The sequence below is a fragment of the Gopherus evgoodei genome, chromosome 2 (assembly GCF_007399415.2).
Source record: "Gopherus evgoodei ecotype Sinaloan lineage chromosome 2, rGopEvg1_v1.p, whole genome shotgun sequence".
Lineage (NCBI taxonomy): Eukaryota > Metazoa > Chordata > Testudines > Testudinidae > Gopherus > Gopherus evgoodei.
Window position 1 is genome coordinate 74,563,727 of NC_044323.1, and position 27,985 is coordinate 74,591,711.

The 27,985-nt window shown below is 39.4% G+C and overlaps 1 protein-coding gene across 3 annotated transcripts in view; it reads left to right on the top strand.

Moving 5' to 3' along the window:
- The window catches only part of RBMS3 (RNA binding motif single stranded interacting protein 3), a 580,573-nt gene that overhangs the window by 112,289 nt on the left and 440,299 nt on the right, over positions 1–27,985 (top strand). The window contains exon 2 of one of the 3 annotated variants that reach the window (XM_030551002.1): positions 7,318–7,487. In XM_030551002.1, the coding sequence (XP_030406862.1) occupies positions 7,318–7,487 (170 nt within the window). Of the gene's footprint in view, positions 1–7,317; positions 7,488–27,985 lie in introns of those variants that run through there. The other 2 variants (XM_030551001.1, XM_030551000.1) reach the window with 2 other exon arrangements.

Sequence of the window (27,985 nt, forward strand, 5' to 3'; positions counted from 1 at the left end):
TTTAACTAATAAGATGGTTTCCAATTGGCCAATTTGCTTTTAATGTTTATCATTAAGTGAGGGTTAGGAATCCAGCGGTATGAGAACTGACATATTTCATTTGACCACTGAATCAGTCTTAGTGGCAAAAAGGTGTTCTTATCAGTGTGAGTCAATGAGGGAATTTCCTTGCCTCTGATATTCATCATCCTGTCTTGGTATTGCTAAACTCGCCTTGTTCTTGGTGACTTGTTATCCCTGTCTCATTAAGATCGTTACGAAGGACAAATTATTGCACCAGATTACATGAAACGGCACACGCTTTCCAAATATTTTCCCAGGAGAGAATGCCCTCCCACAAAGGATTTTCCCCCTGCCATCAAACACTTGGCTTCATAGCTAGCGTCTAGCTCTAATTGTTCATAAAATGCTGAAAACTGGGCAGTCACGATTTAGGGGTTTGGATGAGAATAAGTATTCATTACAGAGAAAATAAACCAAATTCTGCCCTGATTTATGCCTCATGCAACTCTGATTCCTGGAGGAAGTCTATGAGGTTGTAAGTCAGACCAATATTTGGCCCACTAATTTCAACAGGTTTAAACCTTAATCAGTTAGATCTGAGAAACATGCTTGATTAGCCTAACAAATTCAGATTTTTACTTAACTATAGTACTGCTACTATAGCCAAGGAAGGACTGCATTCTTTCACAGTTTTCATTCTTCATACATGCTCTTTTTAACTTTATGAATAGGAATGAGTAACTGGAAAGTTTTAAAAACTTGTCTAGTTAAATAAACACACTATATTGCTGTGAATAAAAGATGGCATTTCATGTGTAAATGGAGAGAAATGTCTTTGTGCTATTCAGAAATTCTAAATTATAAAATATATGGAAATTATATCCAGTTAGAAATTCCATTGGGACTGGGTTTTTTTACATTTTTTAAATTAACATTTAACATTAAAATAAATTAATTCTTACAGTTTGGGCACATGCTAGTAAAATCATTTTTAAATATTATTGTGGATAAAGCCAATCATTTTTGGTCAAAACATGATTGTTTAATCTCTTAAGATATTAAAGATAAGTAAAAAGGTACCCCACTTCCCCACATTCTTTCTTTACTGTATTATTATTATTATTATTAGAAAGTTTTATAGTTTCTAATAACATTGAAGACCCTGAAGACCTTACATTATAGAACTTTCTCATGGCACAATGAATAAGTAAAACAAATGGTAAGGTTAGTCTACATCAGGTGACACGGGGAAATTAACCTGAATTTACTAAAGGTATGAAGTTAAAGTGGATTAGTTAAACCACATTAAACCTTATGTGGACACTCATATTCAGAATTAAAGTGGTTTGATTCACTTTAATTTAATTCACTTCCAAAGTAAATTAAACAAACCAAAATTAAGGTTCATTTTAATTCTGAGTACAAGTGTTCACATAGGGGTTAGGCAGTGTAAGTAATCCACTTTAAATTCATACCTTTAGTTTCCAGGAGTCTGCTTTTGGAATACAGATGCTAGGAAGTCTGGTGGCATGGGTAAATGAGTGTCCAAGAAGAGCCCTGCCTTTCAGGCCTTCATCATCCAGACAGGAGCTGAAGGCATGGCTAAGGTTTGAATTCTGCAAGCTCAGTTAATGTCCTGCAAGCTCTACAGCAGAACCGGAACCTCTCTCCAATTCTCTCACCTGTAACTGGAACCTTTGTAAAATATACAAGTTTTACATAGCTAATTCCTTCTTATTAAGGTGTATCTTTTTCACATCTCTCTTCTCTCTAGCTGCAGCCAAGGCTATATACGTTTTCTTAAGATGCTGCTGCTGATTGAGGAAGTTAACACAGTAGAGGAATTGCTGAATTTCACCTCCCCTTTTATGCTAGCTTTTTTGCCCTCTCAAGTAGTTGGTGTGCGCGCACCTTCCTGCTTATTCCTGTTCTTGTTTGTTTCCTGGTTCTTGCTCCCTTAAACTCAGGGTTCGGGTTCCCATGTGTAGCATTGAGTGTGTGAAGTTACTCGGGCTCTGCTGCAACATACCTGCCATTTGTTTTGTTTACACTGTTGCTGACTAAACTGGTTCATGGTTAGTACATGATTGATTACCTACCTGCATGTCTTGCTTTGATTTCCTTGTTTTGGGGGTGCCGTTCTGGGGTGCATCAGAACATAACAGGTTGTCTCTTGCTCGGTGAGGGATTTGCCATCCATTCCACTGAAGGGACCCATAAATAGGCCTGCAGGTCAGTGGCATCCTCTGGTCATTAGTTTAATTGGCCAGTAGGAAACCATCCAGCCCTCAAAAATTGCTCATTTGTACAGTATGGTTTAAACAGTACAGTGCTGTAGTAGAGTGAGTTGTAAACTGATATCTGTTCAATATATTTGTATTTACCTTGAGTTATTTTATCTTCACAATGAGAAGCTAAGGGAATTCAGTGACAATCGTATTCTGAGTTAGATGATTTCAGCCTAAAAAGACACTGTTCAGAGTGAAGTAGATTACATGTATTCTCTGTAGGTTAAATAATGTATGTTTTAATGTGGGACTGTGTTTGTACTCATATACACACTCACACAAGTGAGTCAACATATTAATGCTTTGGTGAATCATTCCAGGACTTCACTTTCAAGTGGATAAAAGAGTACAAATTTGATATAGCTAAAGGCGAACAAAACAAATTGGCCAGCCCAACAGCAGAGCAGTTGAGTTGTATGATAGACTCTGAGGCCACTCCAAAACCACAAGCCTGACTGCCTGAGAAGCCTGCCAAGGAGCCAGCTGCTGCTAATAAAGCCGACTCTACAGCTTGGCATCTGGGACCTGTGATTCCCATCCAAAGGGAATTGTATGTGAAATATGTTTAAAATTTCTCTTTGTAAAAGAGTTGTTCTTTAAATCAGAAGAAGAAAAAAGCTTTAGACCAAACTTGCAACAAATGAAAACTAGACAGGGATACCGTGGTTGCCATGGGGGAGGGAGAACCTTGTGTGAGGAGGCTAAATCCGGAATTGGCATTCATTTTATAACTGACCTGGCTCCTAATTCAGCATTTGTGTGTCATTAATCAGTAAGGAAGATGTAAGTGTCTCATTATTTAGGGTTATTGGTCAATTTACTTGGTAGTGTGTGTTTGGATGGGAAAGTTTGTTTCAGAGAGCTCTGCTATGGGCTACAAAGCTCGGTGTCTGAAACGGGGGGTGAATTTAACAGTATAATTTCTCACTTTTAAATAATAAAAAAAAGCCACTTGTTTCATTTTTAAAAGATGAAAACAAATCCTATTATCCAGCTGCGCTGAATTAATAGGCTGCTTAGAATGATCTACAAACCAGTTCATTTTTCCCCTTTATTGAATAACGAAGCATGGGAATTGAAAAATGAATCTTCTGGATTGGTTATTTGAAAAATTAATGAAAAACTCAGTTCTGACTTCCAGCTCTCTCTTGAAATAAAATACTGTGTGTAGATTTTGTATCATACTGTTGCATTATAAGCACCATGTTTGACCATATTTGTATTGTTCCCTTGCCAGATATATAGGATAGCTGCATCTCCCTTTCATTGTCATTGCTTTAGAGCCTTTAATAATACCTAGGATTCATATGACCCCTGCGGATATTGTGGCAGAGAGATTAAGAGCCTTGCCCCAAGCCACAGAATGCCAGAACCAGGAGTGGAACTCAAGAATTCCTGCTTTGGGGCCTATGCTTAGGTCGCTAGACCATGCTTAAGGTAAAGAGGCCACTGTTTGGTAGCAAGCATTGTATGTCTGGAGTCCCTTCAGCCTATATCTTGCATGCAGGCTGATGATCAGGGGCTTCACCCTGTTGGGGGCAAAGTGAATGCTCTTCTGTGCCAGCACATGGTCTGGCTTTATCGGTTTAGGAAACAAGAGGCTAAAGCCTTCTCCAACATGGCAGCCAGCCACATGACTATATAAAACTGAATATTGGTAATCATCATTTTGTAGCTTGGTGTAAATTCTCTATAACATTTTGGGATTCCTAAATTGATGTCCATAAAAATTAGCAGTGTGTGAATTGAGATTTACATGTGAAAGGGTAGAGAGGACCTATAGCCTAGTCCAAACAGACATAGGCCCCGATCATGCCACATGCAGTCAGACATAGGACCATTGGCTTAAATAGGGTTCTTCCTGAATGCAGATGTCAGCCTGTGATTGTACATGCAGGATTGTGGCCAACGTTTGCTCAGCTGTAGTCTGAAAGAATTTCCATCCTAGCACTTGATTCTGTTTACACTGAGGGCACATTACACTGCTCTGGCCTTAATATCAGTGTAAATGTATACTTTATATCCTTTACTCTGCAGAGTGGCACAAAGTGGCCATAGTTTAAATTAGAATCAGGCACCTAGTGTTTTCCTCTGTGTATGAGGATAAATATCTGATACTGAAAGGAAAATTGCTCTTTATGTTTGAAAGGTATATCTTATCTTTTCCACTGAGTTTTGGGACATTTACTTAGTGTGGAAAAAATGCTATTTGCATATTGAACCCAAGCTAAGATGTATTATAATAATAATTTATAATTAACATGCATGACATTTTATTGACTTGTAGACTGTGTCCCTGCCCTGAATAGCTTACACACATTCATTATATAAATTCAGCCTAAAAGGGGATATAAAGTAGGAACCATGTTATCTTGATCTTTGTGCATTACTAATACTTAAAAGCTGCAGAATTGGCATAAGGAAAAATGGAAGATATATTGTTTCAGCCTTTTGTGTTCTAAAGCCACACATTCACTGTAAACAAATTGGCTGCTGGCTGGTGTTCAAACCAAAGCAAAAGGTCCATGGAGGAGAACCAACCCCAAAATAGTATATTAATCAGTAGTGAGGTCCTGTAGACCTCACAAATATATTGCAGAGCCCACAAAAAAGTACTTCTGGACATGGACATGAGCTAGTATTTTGATAGCCATGTCTTTATGTATTTGTTTGGGGTTACAGTTTTATAAATTCTTACTCAAGAGTTCTGTTTCTGCAAGAGAGAATTTAATTCCACAAAGCACCACAACATTGGGAAAGCCTCTTGGCTGATTCCATAGTATCTTCCCAATACTACTGCTTTGAATCTCTGTTTCTGGGAATGACATTGCAGTTTGAGAGGGTAAGGCCCTGTGATAAAAATTACATGCAGAGTAATATGATACCCACGTTTTAAGAGCCTATGATTGTCAACAAGTCTCCATAGATTCTGAGGGAAACAATTAAATGCAGAGTTGTTCATTTTTCTCTTTGCTATGGCTCAGACTGAATGTGCTTCCTAACCAGCTTACCATAATGCTGTTTGTTAAACTTTTTTTCTCTTGAGAATCCTGCTGAACCAGATCACAGCCAGGCTAGACAGTAGGGATGTATATAAATCTTAACACTTGATTTTGTGTTTCCCCTTGGTTAGTTTAAGTGAGACAGGCTGGGAGGAGGGAGTGAGAGTGATGGGGGAGAGAAAGGAAACTTTGGAAGTGTGTTATTCATGTTTATATTTCATCCAAGACTCTCAGTGAGCACAACTTCATCTACCATCTATACCTGCCTTAACTCTTCTATATTTTCTGTTCTTCTAAATAAAGGTAGTTGGCTGCTTGAAAGTGTTTTAAAGCTTCCAGTTTAAAAAAAATCCAGCTACTGAAGACACTGATTTAGCATATGCATAACTTTAAGCACGTTGAGTAGGGCCAGTGAAGTGAAATGGACTATACATGTGCTTGAAGTTAGGCTTAAATGTTTTGCTTAATCAAGGTATAACTGCAGAAGTGGAGTATCTGAGTGTGAATGGATGATAATCATCACGCAACTGTCGTCACAGCTAGACACCAAATTGCTTTAATTTTGCCTGCATGGGCTTATTAGTATGTCATCATTAACTCACCATCGGTCTGACATCTAGTCACTGCTGATGTCTCTGGGCTGCTAATGAAATTCAGTGTTTTGCCTGCACATAATGGGTCTTCCTTCCCTCACCCAGTTGACCACTTAACTTGGTACTTCATGGCTAATGCTGCAGTTTCTATAATTGGCCAAACCAAACCATCACCTCTGAACACTCTCAAGCTTTGGGAAGTTCTAATCTAGCTCCGAATTTTGTAACTAGGCTCCTTCTTTAACTGTGAAAAGGCTTGTCATCCTTTTTGTAAAACTGGATCATATTTTTCTTTCTAAGAAATAAAGCTGAGTAATGTTTTGCAAATAAGAATGAGAAATAAGTACAGTGTGAGGCTCAATCAGAGGTTTTAGGCAGCTAAATTTGAAAGTTGTTGCCTGTGTTAGAGGTACTTAGGAATGATTTAAAACATGATTTTATGTATTCTTTTCTAGTAGGTATTTGTTGGAAGGTAGGGGAACGTATTGAGGACATTGTTTGCCTCATAAACCTGCCTCCATTCGTAAGTGCCATTTTTCAGCTAGGTAGTGTGACTTGTGCATATTCATAGATTTTAAGGCCAGATCACCTAGTCTCTGACCTTTCGATACTGTCAAGACCATCCAATCTACACCCAGCATAAGAGCACATCCGTTGGGAGCCTTGTCTTTCTTTTCCTAGGGCTGATAGCTCCTGTTGCCTTTTTATGCATGTGCTGGATACACATCAGATTCCAGCTCCCACACCTACTTTAAATCTCAAGACAATACATTTCCTCAGTGACCTCCCACACTGAGTGGGTCTTAGATACCAAATTCACAGTCCATTTTGGTCAATTTCACAGTCGCAGGATTTTAAAAATTATAATTTTCATGATTTTAGATATTTAAATCTGATTTTTCACCTTGTTGTAACTGTAGAGCTCTGACTCTACAATAACCTTGTGGATCCCCCCACAACCCACTTTTAGATTGGGACCCCCAGTCTGAGAAATGCTGGTCTCTCCTGTGATGTCTGTGTAATATAGGGTAAAAGTACACAGAAGACCAAATTTTGTGGGTGAGACCAGATTTCATTGTCTGGGATGCATTTTTCACGGCCATGAATTTGGTAGGGCCCTAGTCATGGAGTAGCTTGAGTTAAATCATGTGCTGTGTGTCATCTTCATTTAATAAATGTTGTTCCTAAATATTCAGCATGGTGGTGTTATATCTTGTGAGTAGGATAAAGTGCATGTATAATCTATCAACTGCTATTAATTCAGATTTTAAAAAATAAAGTTCATTGTATATTATTGTAAATAAATTCCGGGCCCAGAATTAATTGCAATATGTGTGTGGCACAGAGCTACCGTGAATTCATAGCGGCTTCGGTAAGACACACAAGATGGTGATGAGTTTATTTTCTAGTAACAGATTTTTTTGTTTTCAGCAGTCCTATGCACCAGCTCCCCACCCCATGGCTCCTCCCAGCCCCAGCACAAACAGCAGCAACAACAGCAGCAACAACAGCAGTGGGGAACAGTTGAGTAAAACCAACCTGTACATTCGAGGCCTTCCACCCGGCACCACTGACCAGGACCTTATCAAGCTGTGCCAGCCGTAAGTGCCATTACAATATTTCATGTCCTCCAGTTTGAAATGAGTACGCTTGACCATCGTATTTATAAGGACAAATTTCCAAGCCAGATTTTAAGCTTGTATATATAGATTTTATATTTTCAAAACAAGAATTTAGATGCACGATGTACCTGGTAGTGAAAGATGAACATCAAGGATAACACCGACTCCTTTAGCTGAAATGGCTGATGTCTGTGCTTGGAGAGCTGAAAATCTAGGGTTCAAAATCTACTGACATCCAATTAATTGGGAGTCATGGCTTCATGAGACTGAATTTATTTTTTGATGTTTTTTCTTTTTTACGTTTCTTTTGATTTAATTAATTCACATAATCAGAAAATATCTACTATGAGAGATTTTTAGTCAAAGAATTATGATTCATGGCAGAACACACAAAACACAACAAAACACATTTGTCACATCTTTTGATTGCTGTGTCTTATTGTCAAGTCTGAAGTTCGAGAAGTATGTTACCAAGTGAATATGGGCTTGTACCAAAATGTCCTCTTAAAACTGATGATGTAAAAATGTCACTCTCTTATTCAACAGATTTGCTCCCTGTGTATATTTGGAGTAATTTCTGCCAACTGTAGTGACAAATATAAGTTTTACTGATCTTTATTTCTGTTAACACTGCAGAGGCCACATAGCTAAATTTTGTTCCTCTGGTACATCATTCACAGAAATGTTTGCTAAAATCAAATCACAGGGCAGTTAGCTTAGCAAATGAGTTGATTATAATGGATAATACAGGTATAGCTGAGGGTATAATTTGATTTGCTGAATCTTTATTACTGGTGGTGATGCACAAGAAGGAAATAACCCAGCTTGTCTTTCAGATCCCATATTGAGTTGTTAAGGCCGGAAATAAAAAAAATATATTTTTTGTTGTAGAATGAGAACAATGGTAGGAAAATAACAGAGACAGCAAGTATGGATTCCAACAATGCTGTATTTATATTCTCCCCCGCCCCCCCCCCAAAGTTGAATGGTACCTTTAAGACTTTCCATTGCAAATCAGCATATCAGGTAGAGCTTGATAAATGGATTTACTAGTGTAAGACTCAATCTGAGCCTAGACCTAGAATTGAACAGAAATTGATGCTGCTTTGAGATATATGGTAAATTAAATTAAAATACATGCAAATATTATCCGATGTGATATGCACTTCCTAGATTTGACCAGAAATACTGTGATAGACACTTTGTATGACGCTTGGCAGGTCTGAGGAAGAAAGCTCTTAAAACATATTTTTTTTCTTCTGCGGTAGCCAAGGGAATGTTGAAAATGCTTGCAACTGAGTAAATTTCTCATATTGCAACATTTCCATTTCCAATTTTACTCTAGTAGGATGCTTACCCTTTAAACTACACTCAACTTTCTTTTAAGTGCATTTTAGTGTGTGGCTATAAAAATAGATTCTATTTTAGTTAAAACCATAGAAAAACCATGAGGTTTTGTGTTTGATAAGATGAGTGGCTGCTTTAGTTAATCTTCCTGACCTTTATACATTTCCATTTTTTGTTTTTATGTGGTGTGCACTGCACGCTGAATAGAAAATAGCAGACTGGAGTGCCATTGATGCTCGTAGTGCAGACTCCACTATGAGTGATGTCAGATATTTTTGACAAATGTACCGACAATATCAAACCTTTTATCAATTTAAGGGTGACCTTGTCACAGTAATCTGTCAAACTGTTCAGATATAACAAAAGGAAAAGAAGTCATCATGAACTCTGCAGTAACCAAGTAAATAAGAAAAATAAGAAAAATGTTACTGGAACGTTTTGTTCTTTCTTGTATGGTTTTGATCCTGAAAATCTCTGTTCAGAAAAGTTGCTTTAAGCTTTATTTTGCTATGTAAAGCACTTAAGTTACAGTGCATCTTTTGGGACTTTATAAACTGGTGTGATTGAAAAAAATAAACCAGGAATATATGAATAGTAAAGGTAATCTTCCTTCAATTATGCATCATGTCTTGGATTTTCACATAAATTGAGCAAGAAATCTCTGAAAATATGACTTTAGCTTGCTTTGCACTTTTTAAAACATAGCCTTTTAAACCCATCTCAATCCACATTCATAATTCCATAATTTAAAAATTTGGTCATAACTAATGCATGCAAATAATATTTATATACTAATATTGCCATTTATTCCTAAAACATACTCAGTGTTTTATCGCATAATTGTACGACCCATTGTTACATACATGTTCCTCTTAACTCAGTCAAAACATGATGTTTATTAAAATTAAGATAAACATAATTAACATTTAATATTTATAGATTGTAGAATGAAAAATGTATAAAGTACTGTTTTAAACAAGCAACATATAAAGTTCCTTTCCTAATCTAATCATACCTTATTTTTATACAAAATAATGTGTTTCACCTAGAAGAATCCGAAAATTCTCATAAAACTTTATATAGAAATCTCTTTTGCTGTCACTAACGTATGAAGCACATCAATAAACTATTGCAATCCCAGGTGAAAATAGAGCTGATCAAAAAACAGACAAACAAAAGCAAATACACAAAAACACACTGTTTTAGACATTTGAATTTTTTGTTTGTTGTTTTTAAAGCAGAATTTTCACTTTTCAAAAATGTTCACAATTTTTTAGTCAAATATTTTCAGGTTTTCCTTATTTCTCATTTCTCTCCATTTTTTCTTTATCCCTCCTTTTTATTTTCCCATTTCCTAGTTTGCCACTCAAAAAGGGGCTTAAAAAAGGATAAAAGGTGAGAGGAAAATGAAAAATATTAGTTGTTGGTTTTGGTCATAAAAGAGTGGACAATTTTGAAAAATAATTACTGTGTTTTACAAAAATTGTTTTGTTTGAAAATTTTTCACCTGTTACAGGGGAAAATGTGTTATACTAAGAACATGTATTCCAATTGTGAATTTTTAATATACAAATATATTTTAAAACTGTGAAATCCTGTGAGCTTTAACAAGTTGTAGTTGAACATTTTATACATTTTTGGTTATACATTTAAATATAATAGCTCAAATTTGCTTTCTCTTAGGATTGCTATGTAGTATTATGAAGGTTGCATGCATTGTGAGTACAGTCCCTGTCTGCTGTGCTCTAGCCATCAGTTTTTCAGTGCTAAATCCATCCTTTAAATGCAATTTAACCTACATTTTACTCAGTCTTTGACTTTAAAACTGGTTTGGTCTAATACTCTAGATCAGCATATGGTTGGATTTAGTATCTTACCGCCTTGTACCTGAAATATACCTTCAGAAATCTTACCATATCCATCTACTTTATTTTCCTGGCTTGGATTAGCTATCTCTTTATCACCCGGCAATATTTGATTTCTGTGTGATCCAGGCTGAAATCAAAGGACTGAATTAAAACAATAACAACAAAAATATTAAACTCAAAAACTGATAAGTCTGTGAGCCAGTTGGACTGAGTTGTGTGGAAGATGAGCCAGAATTTGGTATCTAAATGTTTTTCTAAGCGCAGAAAGTTTCTTGTTTTGCTGTGATTGCCATCGGTGTGGTTTTTCTTCTATGACTCTGAGCCATATTTTCTGTGAGGCAAAGGATCTTCTTCCCATTCAAAGTCTCATGGATTTGGTTAAGGGAGTGAGAGTCAGATTCCTAGTTTATTTTATTCCCTCTAGTTCTGTGATAGGAAAGACAAACAAGAGTGAAATAATTAAATTGGAGTTGGCCAAAACATAAGGGAAACCGAGGTGAAAACTTTTGCTGTTTTCCCCTCGTTTTTTGGTCAAAATTTTTGTATTTTTAAAAGTGGTTCCAACCAGTTCTAATTAAAATAAAGGCTAAAACAAGGTATAACCTATCCACAGTAAGATTCAAAATAAGAAAAAAAAAGTCACCACCATAGTCTCGCATCTTCCAAATGAATTCATGATATAATGACAATGGACCAAATTCAAGCATAGTGTAAATGGGTGTGCTTAGACTGTGGGTGAAAGCCAGTGGCAAAATTCCCCTTAGCTTCAGTGGAGTCAGCATTTCACCCAGTATCTGCATTTGACCAGTTAAGTAGCAGGTCTTTGCAAGATACAGTGGAATGCAGAGGTTCAGATACATTAAAGCTAGTTAGCATTGTATCCATATTACAGTATAATCTGAACAGAGGCCTGCAATCTGCACCCGCCATTGTATTTAGCAATAATTGGCACTCTTGTATACTTTAGCATAGAGGCCATTGACTGAAGAGGTGAGAAAAGTGAGTAACCTCAGAATGATGGAGCTTTCTCCCTGGATTACCTGGTGTTAGAACTATTCAAGGAGATGTAGATTGATTCCCGCTTGACTCTGGGTGTCCAGTGTTTCTTATTTACTACACTTGAACTGTTCAATTTGAGCAGAGGAAACTAAGGTCTGAGGAAGAGAAGTCTCTCCAGGGAAACCCTAGAAACAGCCAAATTTGGGGGGCAAGTGAAGGTTGTGATTTTCATTGTTGTCTGAATTACCAATAGAGTCAAATCCTAGGTAAAACATATGTTTGGACTAAATACAAAGTTTGCAGATTCTGTTCAGGACTGTGAGGGAACACGACTGGCTTACACTTGTCTTCCTCAGAAACGGTCCATTTGGAATAGTGGTGAAGCATATTGATAGGATAGATTAAGCAAGCTTGCATTGCTTGTGTCTCTCTCCTCTTTCAAGCTATTTAGGGCAGGGGCTGCACTTAAACATTAAAAAGAAAAAACATAATTTGAACTTGATAGTTTTTTTAAATTGAAGAGTGATCATGGGCTCGGTAACTAATTTTATGGATGTCTATATTATTATTTAAACAAACAAAAAAGCAAATCAACCTAGTGACGTAGAAGTAGTTTTTTACCCTGTGATATGAGACCTCTGCATGGTTGTTGTTGTTGTTACTAATATTATAAAAAAATTGGACTTCTACCTAAGGTCCACATTGGTATAATATAATGAACTTTTGGTTTCAAATACCTGCATCTTAACTTCAAAACTGTGTTGTTGACTCACAGCTTTGTACTCCGATGTGTAAGCTGAATGTCTTTGTAATGTTTAAGTGCAGGCTTTGTATGTATTATTTTTTCTTCACTGTGCTACTCTTTTAGAAACAAACAAATGAAAAACCCTAGTAAAATTGTTTGTATTATCTCCCTGTTACTGTAGTTCCTGAATATCTTAAATGGTTAAAGACAAACATTAAAATTTCCCCTGATAGGCAATGAACTAATCCTATCCTTAGCCTCCTCTTTTTGTCAGAGAAACCAAAACCCTAGGTCAACAAATGTCCAGAGCACTGCAGAGTGTTCTGTCTGGAACATGAATGTTGTCATTGTAAGGAAGAAAGGCACAAAAATAACTTAGTTGAGCTAATAAATGAACACCTGCAACATTACCTACTTAGGATGTAGCCATCATTTCACTGGAGTGTGACCGAGTGTCAGTAAGAGTTTCTGATTCCCTTTCAAGTTGGATGAACATAATTTAATAGAGGCTTGTGGGAGAGGGAAGAATTCTCGTGGTTTGGTGCAGAAAACATTTTTTTCCCCAGATGAATTATAATTCAAGTCCTAGGGATGGGGGAAAAAACTTGAGAGTTCTTAACAGGAATATTGTGAGTTGTCTGTCACTGTGTGAAGGGCACTGCTATAATCTCTTGTTTGTTTATTGTGGGGGGGAAGGCTTCGAGAAATGAGCAGGATAAACAAATGCAATGAGCTTCTTCGACCTGTTTGAGAATGTAGTGTTTCCATTCTTTCATTATATTCTTCGCTGCTACACTCCCCCAGCATACTTTCTACATGCAGCCAGTCAACTGTAACAGCACGGCTGGATATGTCCATTAGACACTGAGATGTTTGCTTATCATTAATGTAAATGTTTAAGAATCTGAAAACATCTACGGCCCTAAACCATCCAAAGGACAAATAGCATTTGTTATTATTCTATCAGGAACCATAATGGGTGATTCACAAACTCTTCTGACAGATGGACATGTGCTCTATATAGGAGACTTACTGAATGTGAGACACCATTGACTAAATGTCTCCTCTTGCTGCATCACAGCCCAGATTTGCTGATCTGATGGACGTGCTGCAATGCTCACTTTTTTCCCAACTCAGACTTGCAGGAAGGAGGTGGGTGGATGGGCTGATAATACAGCAATTTGATCTAGAGAGTTTATGATTAGCCTCATTTTATTGTGGGGAGTCCCATAGCCATACAAGTATGTTATCAATATATACTAAATATTGTCAGTTTATTTTTTTATGAAACACCTAGAATTTTTAGGCACTGTGAAATCGAAATTATCATGATTTTCTCTTGAACTTTGTTTTTATTATTTACACTAACAAAAAAGACAAACCAAAGGAAGGCTAAGTGTGGGCCATATCCGCGTGTGTGTTCATGCACATGCATACTTTGTTCAAAGCAGAGTGGAAACTACATTTGCTTGCAGGTGTACTTAGGAAAATATATGATTATTTCAGAACTTACCTTGGCTTGGGAGAAGAATCTACATTATTAAGAATTCTTTACTTAACCAAAACTATAAATATACAAGAATTCTCAGACCAAATATTAGATTGAGATTGAGCCATTATTGAAACTGTATTACTGTTTACAAGAGATTTAGTGGAATTTAATAGTTTTAAAACTTAAGAAATTCACAGCTATGGTTCTGACACCAGCCATTACCTTGTTCCCACAATCCCTGCCTGCCTTCTTTCTCTGTGTGGAAACCCCTCACCAGTAGTATAAGCAACTGTAGTTTATTTTAATGAGTATTGGCCTGATTCAAAGCCCAGTGAAATCAGTGTTAAGAAACCCAATGTCTTCAATGGGCTTTGCATCAGGCCTTATGAATTCCATCAGCATAATTATTTAGTCATACTACAATACATAACCCACACCATCTCTTATAGCCTTTTCGTCTTATATAATGTTTGTTCATACAGCTGCATAGGGCTTTATAGAAAGCTAAAGTCCAGGTCCCTGTCCCAAGGAATTTACAAATTGTGGGCCTGATTCTGCAGTCATAACTTACACTGAGTAGTACTTATGGAAGTATTACTCAATGTAAGAACTTCAGAATTGGCCCTTGTGTTTGAAATAGGAGGATTCAGGGTGAGGTGGCAGGAGGAGTGAGTGAGTGAAGGAGATTTACACAAAATAAGGTAATGCAATGGCTTGTTTTAACACCATATGCATCATGTTCTTTCTATTTGCCATTCTTGGTTGGCCAGGGAAGTACTTTGTAATGGAGAAGGTAACTGTCCATAGCAGATAGAAAGGACTATCAGAGGGATGGGTATGTCCTCTTTCTTCCCAGCTAATGGAAATCGGAAAGGCCTTGAGTGGTTAGTACTGAATATTTGGAGTTTATTTGCTCCCTTTTGGGGGCCTTGTTGACAGAGTGAGCCCTGGGGACAGGGACTTAAAGTACCTTGTAGTTGGGACTTCAGTTTTCCTCCGTGACTGGTGAATCTGCCCACCAGCATGCAGGCCCAAGCTGAGCAAATCAATGGGACTGTTCATATGCTCGCGGATAGGGTGTCCTTCCTGAATGGGGGCCTTTAAGTGAAAATCTCATTTCATTGACTGGGAGTATTGCCAGCCCCACATCTTCAGAAATCATTAGACTGGCTTAAAAATGATGCAGTTTTAAAAAAGAATAAATGGTGGGTTCTTTTATTTGCCTTCTGTGTTTTGAGTCTTTAGGGGGTCATATTTTGAAGCTCTTCTCCACAACCTTCAGGACAAGAAACCCACTTTTTTAAAAAGTGAAAGCTGAATTTCTCATGTAATCACGTGACTCCAGGAGCTGGGGCTTTTAAGAAGAAGAATCCTAAAAAACACACAGCTCATTATAAAATCCTGAGAATTGGCAAGACTTGATTTGTCTTACTCTCAGTAAGTGCTTAGCTTATGCACCTACGTGCACGCAAAGGCCCATACAAATAAATAATAAAAACCAATCAAGCTGTTTGTCCACAGAGCAGGATGGAAGGGACCATAGTCCTTCCCAGCACTAGGGAACTAGAGAAGACTTTGTGGCTCCTATACTCTCACATAACAGGCAATCAAAAGACAATGTTTCTGTCCTCAGGGCATAACTTCAGAAGGTTGGGTCAGGAGTTGGGAATTTGTATTTGCCTCTTCCCAGATATTTCCTAGTAAAACCACTTAACTTTGTTTGCCCTCAAAGTTCCTTCTTATCTGACACATTGTTAAATATAGTCTTTGAAGCTCATTAGACTTCTTGAGGTTCACATTGGCCATGTCCCCTCCCTAATGAAGTTACAGATGATCCCACCATAATACATAAGTTTTGCATTTAAGAAATGGACTCAAAAGATTCTTAAATTAGATTCAATAAGATTTTCCAGGAATATTGTCCTAGTTGTCACACTTAAAAGCAAATGACAAGTGTATGTGTACACTGCATATGCAGGTGTGATTGTAGGGCAGGTAGGATTACCAATGCTAGATTTTACCTAGCTAGCCTGGATAACAACAGTAGTGTAGATATGGTGGCCCTGGCTAGCTACTTGAGTACATACCCAGACTCCCCAGCAGGTTTGAACTCGGGTAGCTACTCAGTAGTGTAGCCCACATTGCCATGTGTACACTGCTGTTGCTACACTTGCACTGGATTAGAGATTCTGCCTGTCAGTGGTACAGTCGCAGTTATGATACGAAAATGATCAGAGAAAGAAGCAGGAGATTCTTTAATTGAACTGTAGTGTTGCTCTCTAACTTCCTAAAGAGACTAATCTCCCCTTGATGCCTGTGCCTAGCGCTAGTTAATTTTCACTAATTAACATTAATGGGAATTATGTGCAGGGCACTGAGAGGAGAATGGAGACCCCTTTGATGTTGATGGCATTTGTGTAGCAGAATTTCTTCCATAATCTTGCTCTTTGCAGATAAGATGCAAACAATGTTTAGTCATTTTCAGAAATATGTTCTCCTTATGCTATGCTGTGAGCTAACAATAATCGTTATAACCAAAAAGTCAGGAAAGCCAAACAACCTGGACACCACTTTAAGCAAAATGGCAAAAATCTCACAGCATGCCTGGAACTTCTGTACAAGGGGAAATGGGAGACTGGCTATAACGGCAAAGCTGTTGAATATTATCAGCAATAAAACAAAGATGTCATTGTATTCAGCTGCTATATTTTCCCGTACCGCTTCAAACAGGCATTGACAAGAGCTCTGCACTATGTAATGTGCAACGTCCTTCATTGCAAGTATTTGGTAACTTCCCAGAATGATATGTGGAACAAGCACTTCTGTTAGGAGTGTATTAGAAACCCGAAAGACTAAAATATTATTCAAAAGCTGCTCATTGGAGAGAGAAGTTCTCACAGCTTTATCAGCTAAGGCGTCTGTCCTTGTTCTGAAACAGAGACAGGCAAAATGGAATGACTGGTTGAAGTTTCACATTAAAATGATGTCAACATGTCTGGGATTTGAAAAGTTTTATTTTTCTGCAAGTGTGTACTCTGCATATCCTATTGGCATCTGAGCTTCATTGAGCAGGGGCCATTCTCCTTAAGTGTTTGGAAAGTGCTTAGCTCAAAGTCAATGCTCCTGCAAATAAATACAGTAATGGTAATCTGGAGCACACGTAGACCCCCGATTCTACAATGAGCTTCATGCCAGTGCACCCACAGTTGACTCTGTTGATTTCCATGGAGCTTCATGGAAGCCCAAGAGTCTGCTCATGCTGAAAGCATTGCAGGATCAGAGCATTATCAGTATATTGTTTTGACAGGTTATAAGTGTAACATTTATGTTCCTTACAGAATGGTGGTCATATAAAAATTAGACAAACTTCCTATTCCACAGCTTCCATATTCAGAGACACCATATATTCCCCAGGTTATAAGCTAGTTGTGAAACTTCAATTATTTTGATTAATTCACTAAGTCAAGAAGAACATAAATATTCTAGCTGTTTTATAATGGGGACCTGGCAATTAGAAAGAATAAGGGGACATCTTGGAATGATCAGATGTGGTGTGCTGGTTTTTTAACAATAACTTATTATTATTATTTGAGGTAAGAAACAATTTCCTTTTTATCTTTAATAATCATTTATTATCATATACCTGTGGGTTAATCATGCCGGTTTTGTGTGCCCTTAAAATAATATAACTGCAATGTGTAAGAGTATATTTAACCAACATAAATTATCCACAGATATCTAGCCTGTTTCTCACTGGCATTTATTAAGGCAGTAGGGGTGGCAGGGGTAGCTCAGTGGTTTGAGCATTGGCCTGCCAAACCCAGGGTTGGGAGTTTGATCTTTGAGGGGCCTGCTTAGGGATGGATCTGGGGCAAAATTAGTACTTGATCGTGCTGCTGAAGGCAGGGGGCTGGACACAATGACCGGTCCCTTCCAGTGATAGGTGTATCTCCATTAATTTAATTTGTAAATTTTATAACGTATAAAAAATCATTGTATTTGGGTACTAGAGTTGGATCAAAACCAGAACCTTTTTTTCATTAGCTTTGAAGTTTAATTACTTTGGATTGTAAACCAGGTCTGTATTCATTCCTGGTTTAGTACCATGAAAGCCTCTCTGACTAGAAAAAAACAAATCCTAGTTCACCCATTTTATGCACATGGACAGAACCTAAAAGCTTACTTTTTTTTTTTAATTAATAGACTTTGTATCTGAACCATCCCAATTTTAGTTTGATAAAACTAAAACCCAAAGACTAGCCTACTCCATAGCTCATCTCTGTGTCCCTCTCGATTGCTGTATTGAAATGAGCATTGAGTTTAGGATTGTCCATTAGATGGACTATGGATGTGAATTTTTAAAATTACTGTACAGTAGATTAGCACAAACATTTTAATATGCAGTTTGTTAAAGGCATTCTCCACTGCATAGCAAATGAATGAATATATATCACATGCCTTGTCATACACCTAACACAGAAAGCTGAAGAATTCAGCCAGGATACATCTATTGAGGCGCTTATAAAAACATTAACAACTTCTAAATTGAAAACAACAGTGTATTTTTTTTGTTAAAAAGCAATGCAACCAGTGATTCTGCTCACTTCCGAATATAATAATTGTACTAGTGGAAGTGTAGTAGTGGAAGGCTATAATGGTATAGCTATTAAATATCAACATTGAGACAAATGTTTTATTGTATTTAATCACAAGATTTGTCGCTATCACCAATAAGCAGTAAAAAACAAAACAAACAAACCAACAAAAGCCCTGGCACTGTGTAATATGGACCCGAATACTTAGTATTTGATAAATACTGGCAGTTGCTTGATCTGTTGTCATTTTCATTACACTTTGATTTAAAGAAAAAGAGTTTCCTCTTAGTTATGAGACCAGCTGTCCAGCCTTTTCTAAGTCCCCTTTGTGCTGCTCCCACATTGCAAAGGGGACTTAAATTTGCTGTTAAGGCAACAGCTGAAAAGGCCAGCCAGTCCTACAGGTGTTTCACATCAGGGAGGTGAGTATGTCAGGGTAGGAGGGGGTGGAACCAACACACCATGTGTGTTTTGTGGGTCCTGATCAGTGTAGCCAGGCTGTGGGAGCCATTATTTGCCAGCACAATTTAGAGCAGCCCTGAGTATAACTCTGTCACACTGAAACTAGGTATGTGGAACACTCTTACACTGACTAATTTTATTTCCCTCCCCTTTTTTCCTGCCTTTCTTTTCTTCTATTACTGTCCTTTATTTTTATCTTGTCTTCATTTTTATCTCCAGGTTTTTTTCTGTAAGAAGTGTTTCTGCACCTCAGTAACTTTAATAATTCATTTGGTAGCCACTGGTCAGCAAATTATAAAAGAATCCATAAAGTCATATTTCAGCTACTGTACTAGAATTGTTTGACATCTCAGAACCATTGAGCATTTTAAAATCTGGAATCCAGCAGCCCTCAATCTCACATGGAAGCCAAAATGTCAGAGTTTCTATCACTGCAGATTGCAAAGTCATGTTTGCACTATAGTATGAAAGGAGCTCCTCTTGTCAGCACATCAAACAATAAGCACCCAGCATTTGCTTTAGAGTTGCCAACTTTCTAACTGCACAAAACCGAACACCCTTGCCCTGCCGCCTGCCCCGCCCCTCCCCTCAGGCACCACCCCCACTCATCCCATCCCCTCTTCCTCTGTCATTCGCTCTCCTCCACCCTCACTCACTTTCACTGGATTGGGGCAGGGGATTGGGGTGCAGGAGGAGGTGAGGGCTCTGGCTAGGGGGGCAGGTTCTGGGGTGGGGCCAGAAATAAGAGGTTCAGGGTGTGTGGGAGGTGAGGGCTCTGGCTGGTGGTATGGGGCCAGGGATGAAGGGTTTGGAGTGTGGGAGGGGGCTCTGGGCTGGGGGGTTCCGAGTGTGGGAGTGGTCTCAGGGCTAGGGCAGGGGCAGCGGTGTATTATCACCTAGGCCAACAAATTTGCAGGGGTGCAAAATTTGCTCGTGCCCCCTCTCCAACTGCGCCCCTTCCCCAAATCCAAGGACCACCTCCGCCCCCAGGTGCGCCATGCTTCCCTCCTTCCACCTTCATCCCAGGCTTGTCACGCAAAAGCGCTCAGAGGGAGGAGGAGAGAGAGAGAGAGAGAAGCAAAAAGCGGCACGCTTGGAGGAGGCGGAGCAGAGGTGAGCTGCAGTCCGCGGGCACGGGGAGTAACCCGGGGGGGGGGCCGGGAACCACTCCCCACTCCAGCTCACCTCCCTCCACCGCTGCCATCCCCTGAGTGTGCCGCAACACCTCTTCTCCCCACTCCCTCCCCGGCTTGCGGTGGGGGAGTGGAGGTGAGCTGGCGCGGGGAGGGGGCACGGCAAGTTTTTGAGGGCCTGGGGTGGCAAATTTGTTAATCCAACACTGGACAGGGGGTTGGGGTGCAGGAGGTGCTGCAGGCTGAGGGCTCCAGGAGGGAGTTTGTGTGCGGGAGGGGGTTGGGGTTGGGATTGGGGTTGGGGTGTGGGAGGATGTGCGGGATCCAGGAGGGAGTTTGGATATGGGAGGGGGCTGGGGCTGGGGCAGAGGCTTGGGATGTGGGCTCTGGGAGGGAGTTTGGATGTGGGAGAGGGTTCAGGGCTGGGGCAGGGGCTTGAGATGTGGGCTCTGGGAGGGAGTTTAGGTGCGGGAAGGAGTTCCAACCTGGGGCTGGGGTTTGGAGTGTGGGTTCCAGCCAGGCGGCACTTACCTGAGGTTGCACTGCTTGGCAGCACATTGAGGCTAAGGCAGACTTCCTGCCCAGCTCCACGTGGCTCCCTGAAGTGGCTGGCATGTCTGGCCTGACTCCAAGGTCCAGGGACACTCAAGGTGGGGGCAGCGCGTAGAGCTTCCCTGGTTGCCCCTGTGCCTAGGTGCTGTAGGGACATGTCAGCCACTTCTGGGAGCCATGCGGAGCCGGGCAGGGAGCCTGCCTTAGACCCACTGTGCCACTGACTGGACTTTTTAACTGTGCTGACGGAGCCTCCAGGGTCCCTTTTTGACTAGGCATTCCAGTCGAAAACCGGACCCCGGCAACCCTAATTTGCTCTTAGTGACAAACAAGTGCATGTCTTCATCTTGAGGATTTCATTGAGAGCTTGGTGTGCAGAGGGCTTGCAGGATTGGGCTCCATGCCAGCAGTAAAGTGCTCTTCACCTCATAATGAGGTAGCCCTCTAGTGCTGCTATCAGAAGGCATGCAGCTGGTGCACTTAACAGTTAGAAACAATATGTGCAGTAAAATACATTCTCTCATTACAGAGAAATCCACTAATGCTAGCATGAAGAGCTGTGGGTAATTCAATCACATCCACAAAAATGATATTTATATAGCATTAAGGAACTGGCACAGACGAGCCAAAGACAGGAAATGAGAGAGTTCAGGCTTGAACCTTTATCCTTAACTCACCCCTGTTGTGCCTAGCTGTTCTGGAGTCTCCATGCAGTGGTCTGTTTTACACATCATATTATGGGATAGATTGTCCTTTGTTTGTGGAGGTTTTCCTCATCCAACACCAACCAGCGTTAGTGGGAGTTATATAAAGAAATCTTTGTGTGATTTATAAAATAGAACTGGATGATGTTTCAGCCTTAAATGTGAATTTCTTGGCTTGGGCAGTTTCCCACCCCTGCGTTTCCAAAGTGTTACATCAGGATTTAACCACCTGACTCTTTGGAAACCCAGATGGAGTCTTGCAGCTAAATCCCTTAGCCCACGTTCCAACTTATGGTTTTAAGGTTATTTTTAAAGTGCTTGTCTCTGCAAATTTTTTTTTCAACTCTCTCTGAAACTATTTTTGAGTGCTGTGTATTTGAGGGGGAGAAGGACCTAGAAGTCAATGGTGCTATGCCTTATTACACCAGCTGAGTATTTAACCCTGTATTCTACGTTGTAGTTCACCTTGCTCTTTATAATGTTTTCCTTTGAGGAGGAACAGGTGTTTGCACTTAAATCTTATCCATCTCTCCTATAAACAGGGGATTGGGTTCTGCCATCCTTGTTCACGAGGACTAGCACCTTACTCCATACGTCATTCCACTGAAATCAGTGGGACTACCCACCAGGAAAGATACTACTCAGTGAGGCAGATTGTTACAGCCTTTACTTGACTATGCAGGAGAATAAGGGGATGGGTGGCACAGCTTACCTTACATCCCTTACACCCAGTCTGCTCTCATTGAGACTGCAGCTGTAGGGCAGGAAAACAGGGTTACTTGCCTGATAGTCCCTGCTGCAAGCCACTGGGTAGGGAGGGAGTGGAAGGGGCAGGCAATAGGAGGAGCCTTGGCTTCATTCCCTGCTTGCCCACAGAGGAGTAACCAGCCATGGGTACAGAGGGGATAAGATGCTTCCTGAAAAGGAATGAAGTAACTTAGCCCATTTCCTGGTCTCTACCAGAGCAAGGGAAGAGTAGAGGAAGGAATGGTGCCTCTCTGTGTCACAGCTCGTTCTCTGGTTGCTCATGAGATGGAGCAACACTGTCCTTTATTCAGGGCAAGTTTTAAAGTTACAGTCTACTCCAGTGAGAGTAAGAGAGGCAGAAAAAGGCCAAAGAATAATTTTACTGTCATAGCTGATTTTGAACCACAAAAAAGACAAGGACACTAAACAATTTGAATATTCCCATCAGGGGAACAGCATTAATAAGAACAATTTAGTTATCTTGTAGAAAGATCTTAGGACATGTAAACATACATATATCTTTAAATCTCAGACAAGAAGATGATTCTCTTCTATCTGTGCTCAGTGTGTGAGACTAACATAGAGATAAGATAATTTTCCCAAGACTGTGGAAGCTTGAATAAAAGAGTTATTGTCCCAAGGATGTGGGAAGAAAAAAAAAGCTGAAGTGTGAAACTGGGAAATCATCTTAAAATTTCTCAAGAGCTTCAGACATAGAATAACATTTAAAAGGCATCTGGAAAAAATAGTGGATTTAGAGCATGATCCAAAGCCCACTGAAATCAATTGAAGTCTTTTTACTAATGTCAGTGGACTTTGAATTGGGTCCAGAGTGAGCCTAGGGCAAGAGGCAGCTGGGAAATTAGTAAATGTAGTAGTCGTCTATTTTTTTTCCTTTGGATATTGATCCAAGATGAATATCTTTTGAGTACTTCCATTATCTATGAGGGTGAAGAGAGAGGTGCCTAGGCAAGCAGAATGATTGGGTGCTCATGCTCATTTGTGGGTAGAATGTTGTGGTTATGTAATCATTGGGCCTGATCCTGCAAACACTCATGGGGGCAGTCCCATTTTATTCAGTGGTACTACTTACCTGATTATAAAGTTACTAGCATGTATAAATGTTTGCAGGATAGGGACCATTTCTGACACAACTGTTTATTTTAGTATCTGTTTATTTGACTGCTGACAGATTGGCCACATATTCATACATTGTTTTCTCACTCCTGGATTGCTTTCATAGAATCATAGAATTTCAGAGTTGGAAGAGACCTCAGGAGGTCATCTAGGCCAATCCCCTGCTTAAAGCAGGAGTGCAATGCCACTTGCTTGTTGGTAGAAATGCACTGATTTTCATTCATTTTTTAAATTAAAAAAATTGACAGATTACAGCAGATTTCCATTTGGACAGAATATATGTGCTATGGTTGTTCATGATACTTGGAATAAAATAGGTGGAGAAAATGTTTATTCCCCTCTGTAAATGGAATTACCCATTCTTAAGTCTAACACTATCTGTTTTCATAGGGTGGGAATAAAGGCAAATAAAGTTTCTACCTTGGGGAGATTACTTTCTAGGATTGACACACACAGGTGGTAAGTAGTGCTTGTCTGCATCTGAGGATATCGCTCGTTTGATGAAGGTGCTCCAGTGTTGACAATTTTTGTGAGTCTTGCAATATTTAGTATGTTTCCTAAAACATCAGCTCCTTAAGGCATGGGATTAGGCAAGAATCCCTGCTTTCAGTTTTTAAAAAGGTAAGTTTCTAGCCTCCATGGTAGTGGAAACAGGATTGAAAATGTTACCTGAGTGCCCTCTGCAGGCAACTGCTTCCCAAACCAGAGGTGAAAATAGGAACCCCAAACTTTTTTTTAAATCATAATTTTAAAGCCACTCATGACGTTTTGGAGTCTAGCTCAGAATTTTTCAACATTTGGGAGTTAGCAATACTGCATCCCCTAACCAGCAGGCTGCAGGAAGACTAATATCTGTGCCTCAACTAATTACAGCTGCCCCTCTTAGATGGGCCCAATGCTTTGAAATAGCTAAGCCTGTGTTTTTTATGTGAACCTTAATTTAAGACTTTGTCTTTGTGCATTTGATGGTCTTGCAAGGACCTGCAGCCAGTAATAAACAGGAGACTACTCTTGGGGGGCCTCTAGAAGCTCTGCTTAAAATTCTACCAACAAACCGAAGGGGAGTTTTGGGGGAAATTCCCTGCTAGTAATGGAGTTTCTTTCGTCGCTGGTTATAGCTACATCATCCTTGCCAGAAATTTATTTCTGAATAGTGTTTTTTTGCTTTTGAAATGGACCAGATTGAACCATATGGCAGGAATTTAAAAAAATTGCCCTGGATATAAGGATACCCCTGACCCTCCTACAAAATCGCCACATGACTCATACATCAAATTGCACAGTGCTATTCTCTCAATGCAGTTCTCCATGTAATTTTCAGGAACAAAGTATAAATAAGTTTCAGCAGAGTGCAGCTTAATTGGTTGGTTGCCAAGCAGTGCTCTCTCTCTCTCTCTCTCTCTCTCTCTCTCACCTTATGGTTATAAAATGGTGTTTTTGTTTAAATGGGAAAACAAATGAATAGACTGTAGTGGCTCATCCCTCCTCTCTGACAGCGTACATTCCTCACCTAATCCAGGAGTACAGTTGCCCTGCAGATATCATACAGTGTGTTCACAATATCCTTTCTACCACTAACTCTTTCAATATATTGTTCAGAGTGGAGCAGGGAAACAGTACTCTTCTTGCTTTCTTTATTGAGGGGTCTGCCTGGGAAGGACAGCTTTAGTCTCTTTAGGAAGCTCCAGAGTAGCTCTGCCAGAAGAAGCTGCCTAGAGAATATGTTAAATCAGTTCATTCGTTGTCTGCCCTAACCATGTCTTTTTACTGGTCAGTGATGGTCTTTTCGGGTATGTCTATACTGCAATTAGACACCCATAGCTGGCCTGTGCCTGCTGACTGGGGCTTGGGTTAAGGGACTGTTTAATTGTGGTGTAGATGTTCGGGCTTGGGCTGCAGACGGAGCTCTGGGAGTCTACTACCTTGTAGGGTTCTACAGCCTGGGCTTGAGCCCAATATCTACATCCCCTTAGCCTGAATTCTGCGAGCCCAGTCAGCTGGTATAGGCCAGCTGGTGGTGGTGGGGGGGTTTATGGTGGTGTAGACATACCCTTTGAGCACAAGCCCCACTACAGTGACAAGTGCAGCAATCCCCAAAGTGGCTTTGCGCTGCTGGAGGCCCTCTGCCAGGATTGCCGTCCAGAGAAGCTGGCAAAGACGTTGACTAAGGAATTTTTGTGGGCTTTAAGATTTTTGCTCATCCAAGGCTCGTTGGTTCTCAGAAGGGCTGGCTGACCACCAGATAGCTAGCAGACATGATTATTATGCAGCCTTCTCTGCCTCATTTGATGTTAACCTGAAGTACAAAGTAAACACTCGGACAGAAAAATAATGAGCTAGATCCTCAACTCATGCAAATAGGCATATTGCACTGAAGTCAATTGATGGTGGCTGAGGCTCTGACCCTGGGTGCCTTTAATCCCCCATTTTTAATGAGACCTCCCTCATAGAAGAAGTTTACAAGAGTTGACACAGTGGAGCTAATATGGTCAATTATGTCCATCTGTGTTTAGGCAATAGTGAATTGAAAATTATTTACATGATATACTAATGGCTCCATCATATATACATGCTTAGACAATTTGTAAATATTGTTGTTTAACCGATGAACCATCAGTAATGAAGTTGTATTTATTTACAGTTTTTAAAACATGTAAGTTTACAAAACATGTTCTATGTAGCCTATTGACCAAGTCTATGTTTAGTCTATTTTAACTTGGATTTTTGACCCAACAGATCATCTAACCAAAGGTGTTTGTCACAATTCCTCCTTTGGAACCCTGATACTGGCTGCTTCAAAAAGTTAGTTATCACAGCTATTAAAGGCCTTGATTCAGGAAAGCACTGAAGCACATCCTTAACTGGAAACATTTGCTTAAATTAAAGCTAACCTGAATGGGGATGTTTTCCCCACTAAATATCAAACTTTTTAGACCATCTTAAAGCTCTGATCTGCAAACACGTGCCTAGCTTGACAAACCTGTCTCATCCCAAGGGCTTTAATGGGGTTTCTGACGTGCCTGTAGTTAAATATGGGCATAAATATTTTGAAATATCAGGGACTAATTGCTTGTCAAATTTCTTTCCCCACCCTGTATTTAAGCTGCCTTTTGTTATACAGGTGCCAAACAAATAAGAGAGACTGAGAATCTTTTGCTTTTAAAAACATATTGTGTAGAATAAGGCACATTCTTGAGCCATGAACTCAGGGTTTTGCCCAATTAAATTCTGGGTAAGGAGTGCAAGATTTTGTCCATAGAGTTGTAAAAGTAGTCTAAATTATGTTTTCTGCCTCTTGAAAACTGCATCCAGGAAAAAAGTGTGCTCCCTTGCACCAAGAAGGTCAAAGTTCAGCCCATGGCAAATTAATAAAGCTGACATTTCAGCCCAGGAAATATGGAAATTTAATAGAGATATTGAGCAACGTGAAGCATTTCTATTATACTGACCCTGACAGTAATTTTTTAAAATGTAAAATAACCTGGAGAAATACACATATTAGCAGCTGCAGAATTATTATCACAGACAGCCAAATACTTGGAATTTTATAATTTGTAAATAATGAAAGTCAGCTCTGTGAACTACAAAAGTCTCGCTCACACGTTTGATTCAAATGCCCTCTATATGAACTCTGTAAAATGCTTTAGTTTTAAATTATCAGTTTGAGCTCACAGTCCCTGGAGCGGGTAGCTGGATTTCTCTTTTATTATTATTATTATTATTATTATTATTAATATTTTATTTTTGCTGTTGTTACTGGGGATGTGACTTCTGAGATCCTTTTACATTATGCTGTAGCCATATAATTCTTTTAAAATTAAATTGCTTTTAATGATTGGCAGAAAATTGTACAAGCACTGTATGTGCAGAGTTCTCTTGCATAATGAGGTTATTGTTAAATGATTGAATAGAGATTAATATCAAGGTATTCTGGCAAGTTGATTCATACCATCTGTACTTTAACAGTCAATCCTACATAAGTAAGCAATATTCTGAATGGAAAATCAGACACATCAAAAGTACAGAACATCATGAAAGAACTTAGAAAATAAATGCATTTTGTACACAGGGATAATATTTTTTTGTCCATGGTATTAAAGTTCATTAAATTATTTATATTCTTCTTGAAGTTTGAAGGCTTGCTTAATTATCTTGTTCCAGCTTTCCAACCTTATGTATGATTCTTTATTATAGAAATGTAGGGCTGGCAGGTAACTCAAAAGGTCATCTAGTCTAACTGCACTGAGGCAGGATTAGGCATACCTAGACCATCTCAAACCTAGATAGGTGTTTGCTTACCTGATCTTGAAAACCTCCAATTACAGGGATTCCACAAACTCCCTTGGAAGTCTGTTTCAGTGTTTATCTACCCTTAGAGTTAGAAAATTTTCCCTAAGATCTAACATAAATTTTGCTTGCTACACTCAGTGAACATGGAGAACAATTGATCACCATCATCTCTTTAACAACCTTCTATTTATTTGAAGACTGTTATCAAGTGTCCTCTTCTCTAGGCTAAACATGCCCAGTTCTTTCAACCTTTCCTCATAGGTTGTGTTTTCTAAATCTATCATTTTTTTGCTCTCCTGTGGACTCTCTCCAGTTTGTCCTCATCTTTCTTAAAGAGTTGTGCCCATAACTGGATGCAGTGCCCCAGATGAGACCTCACTAGTGCCAAGTATAGTGGAACAATTAC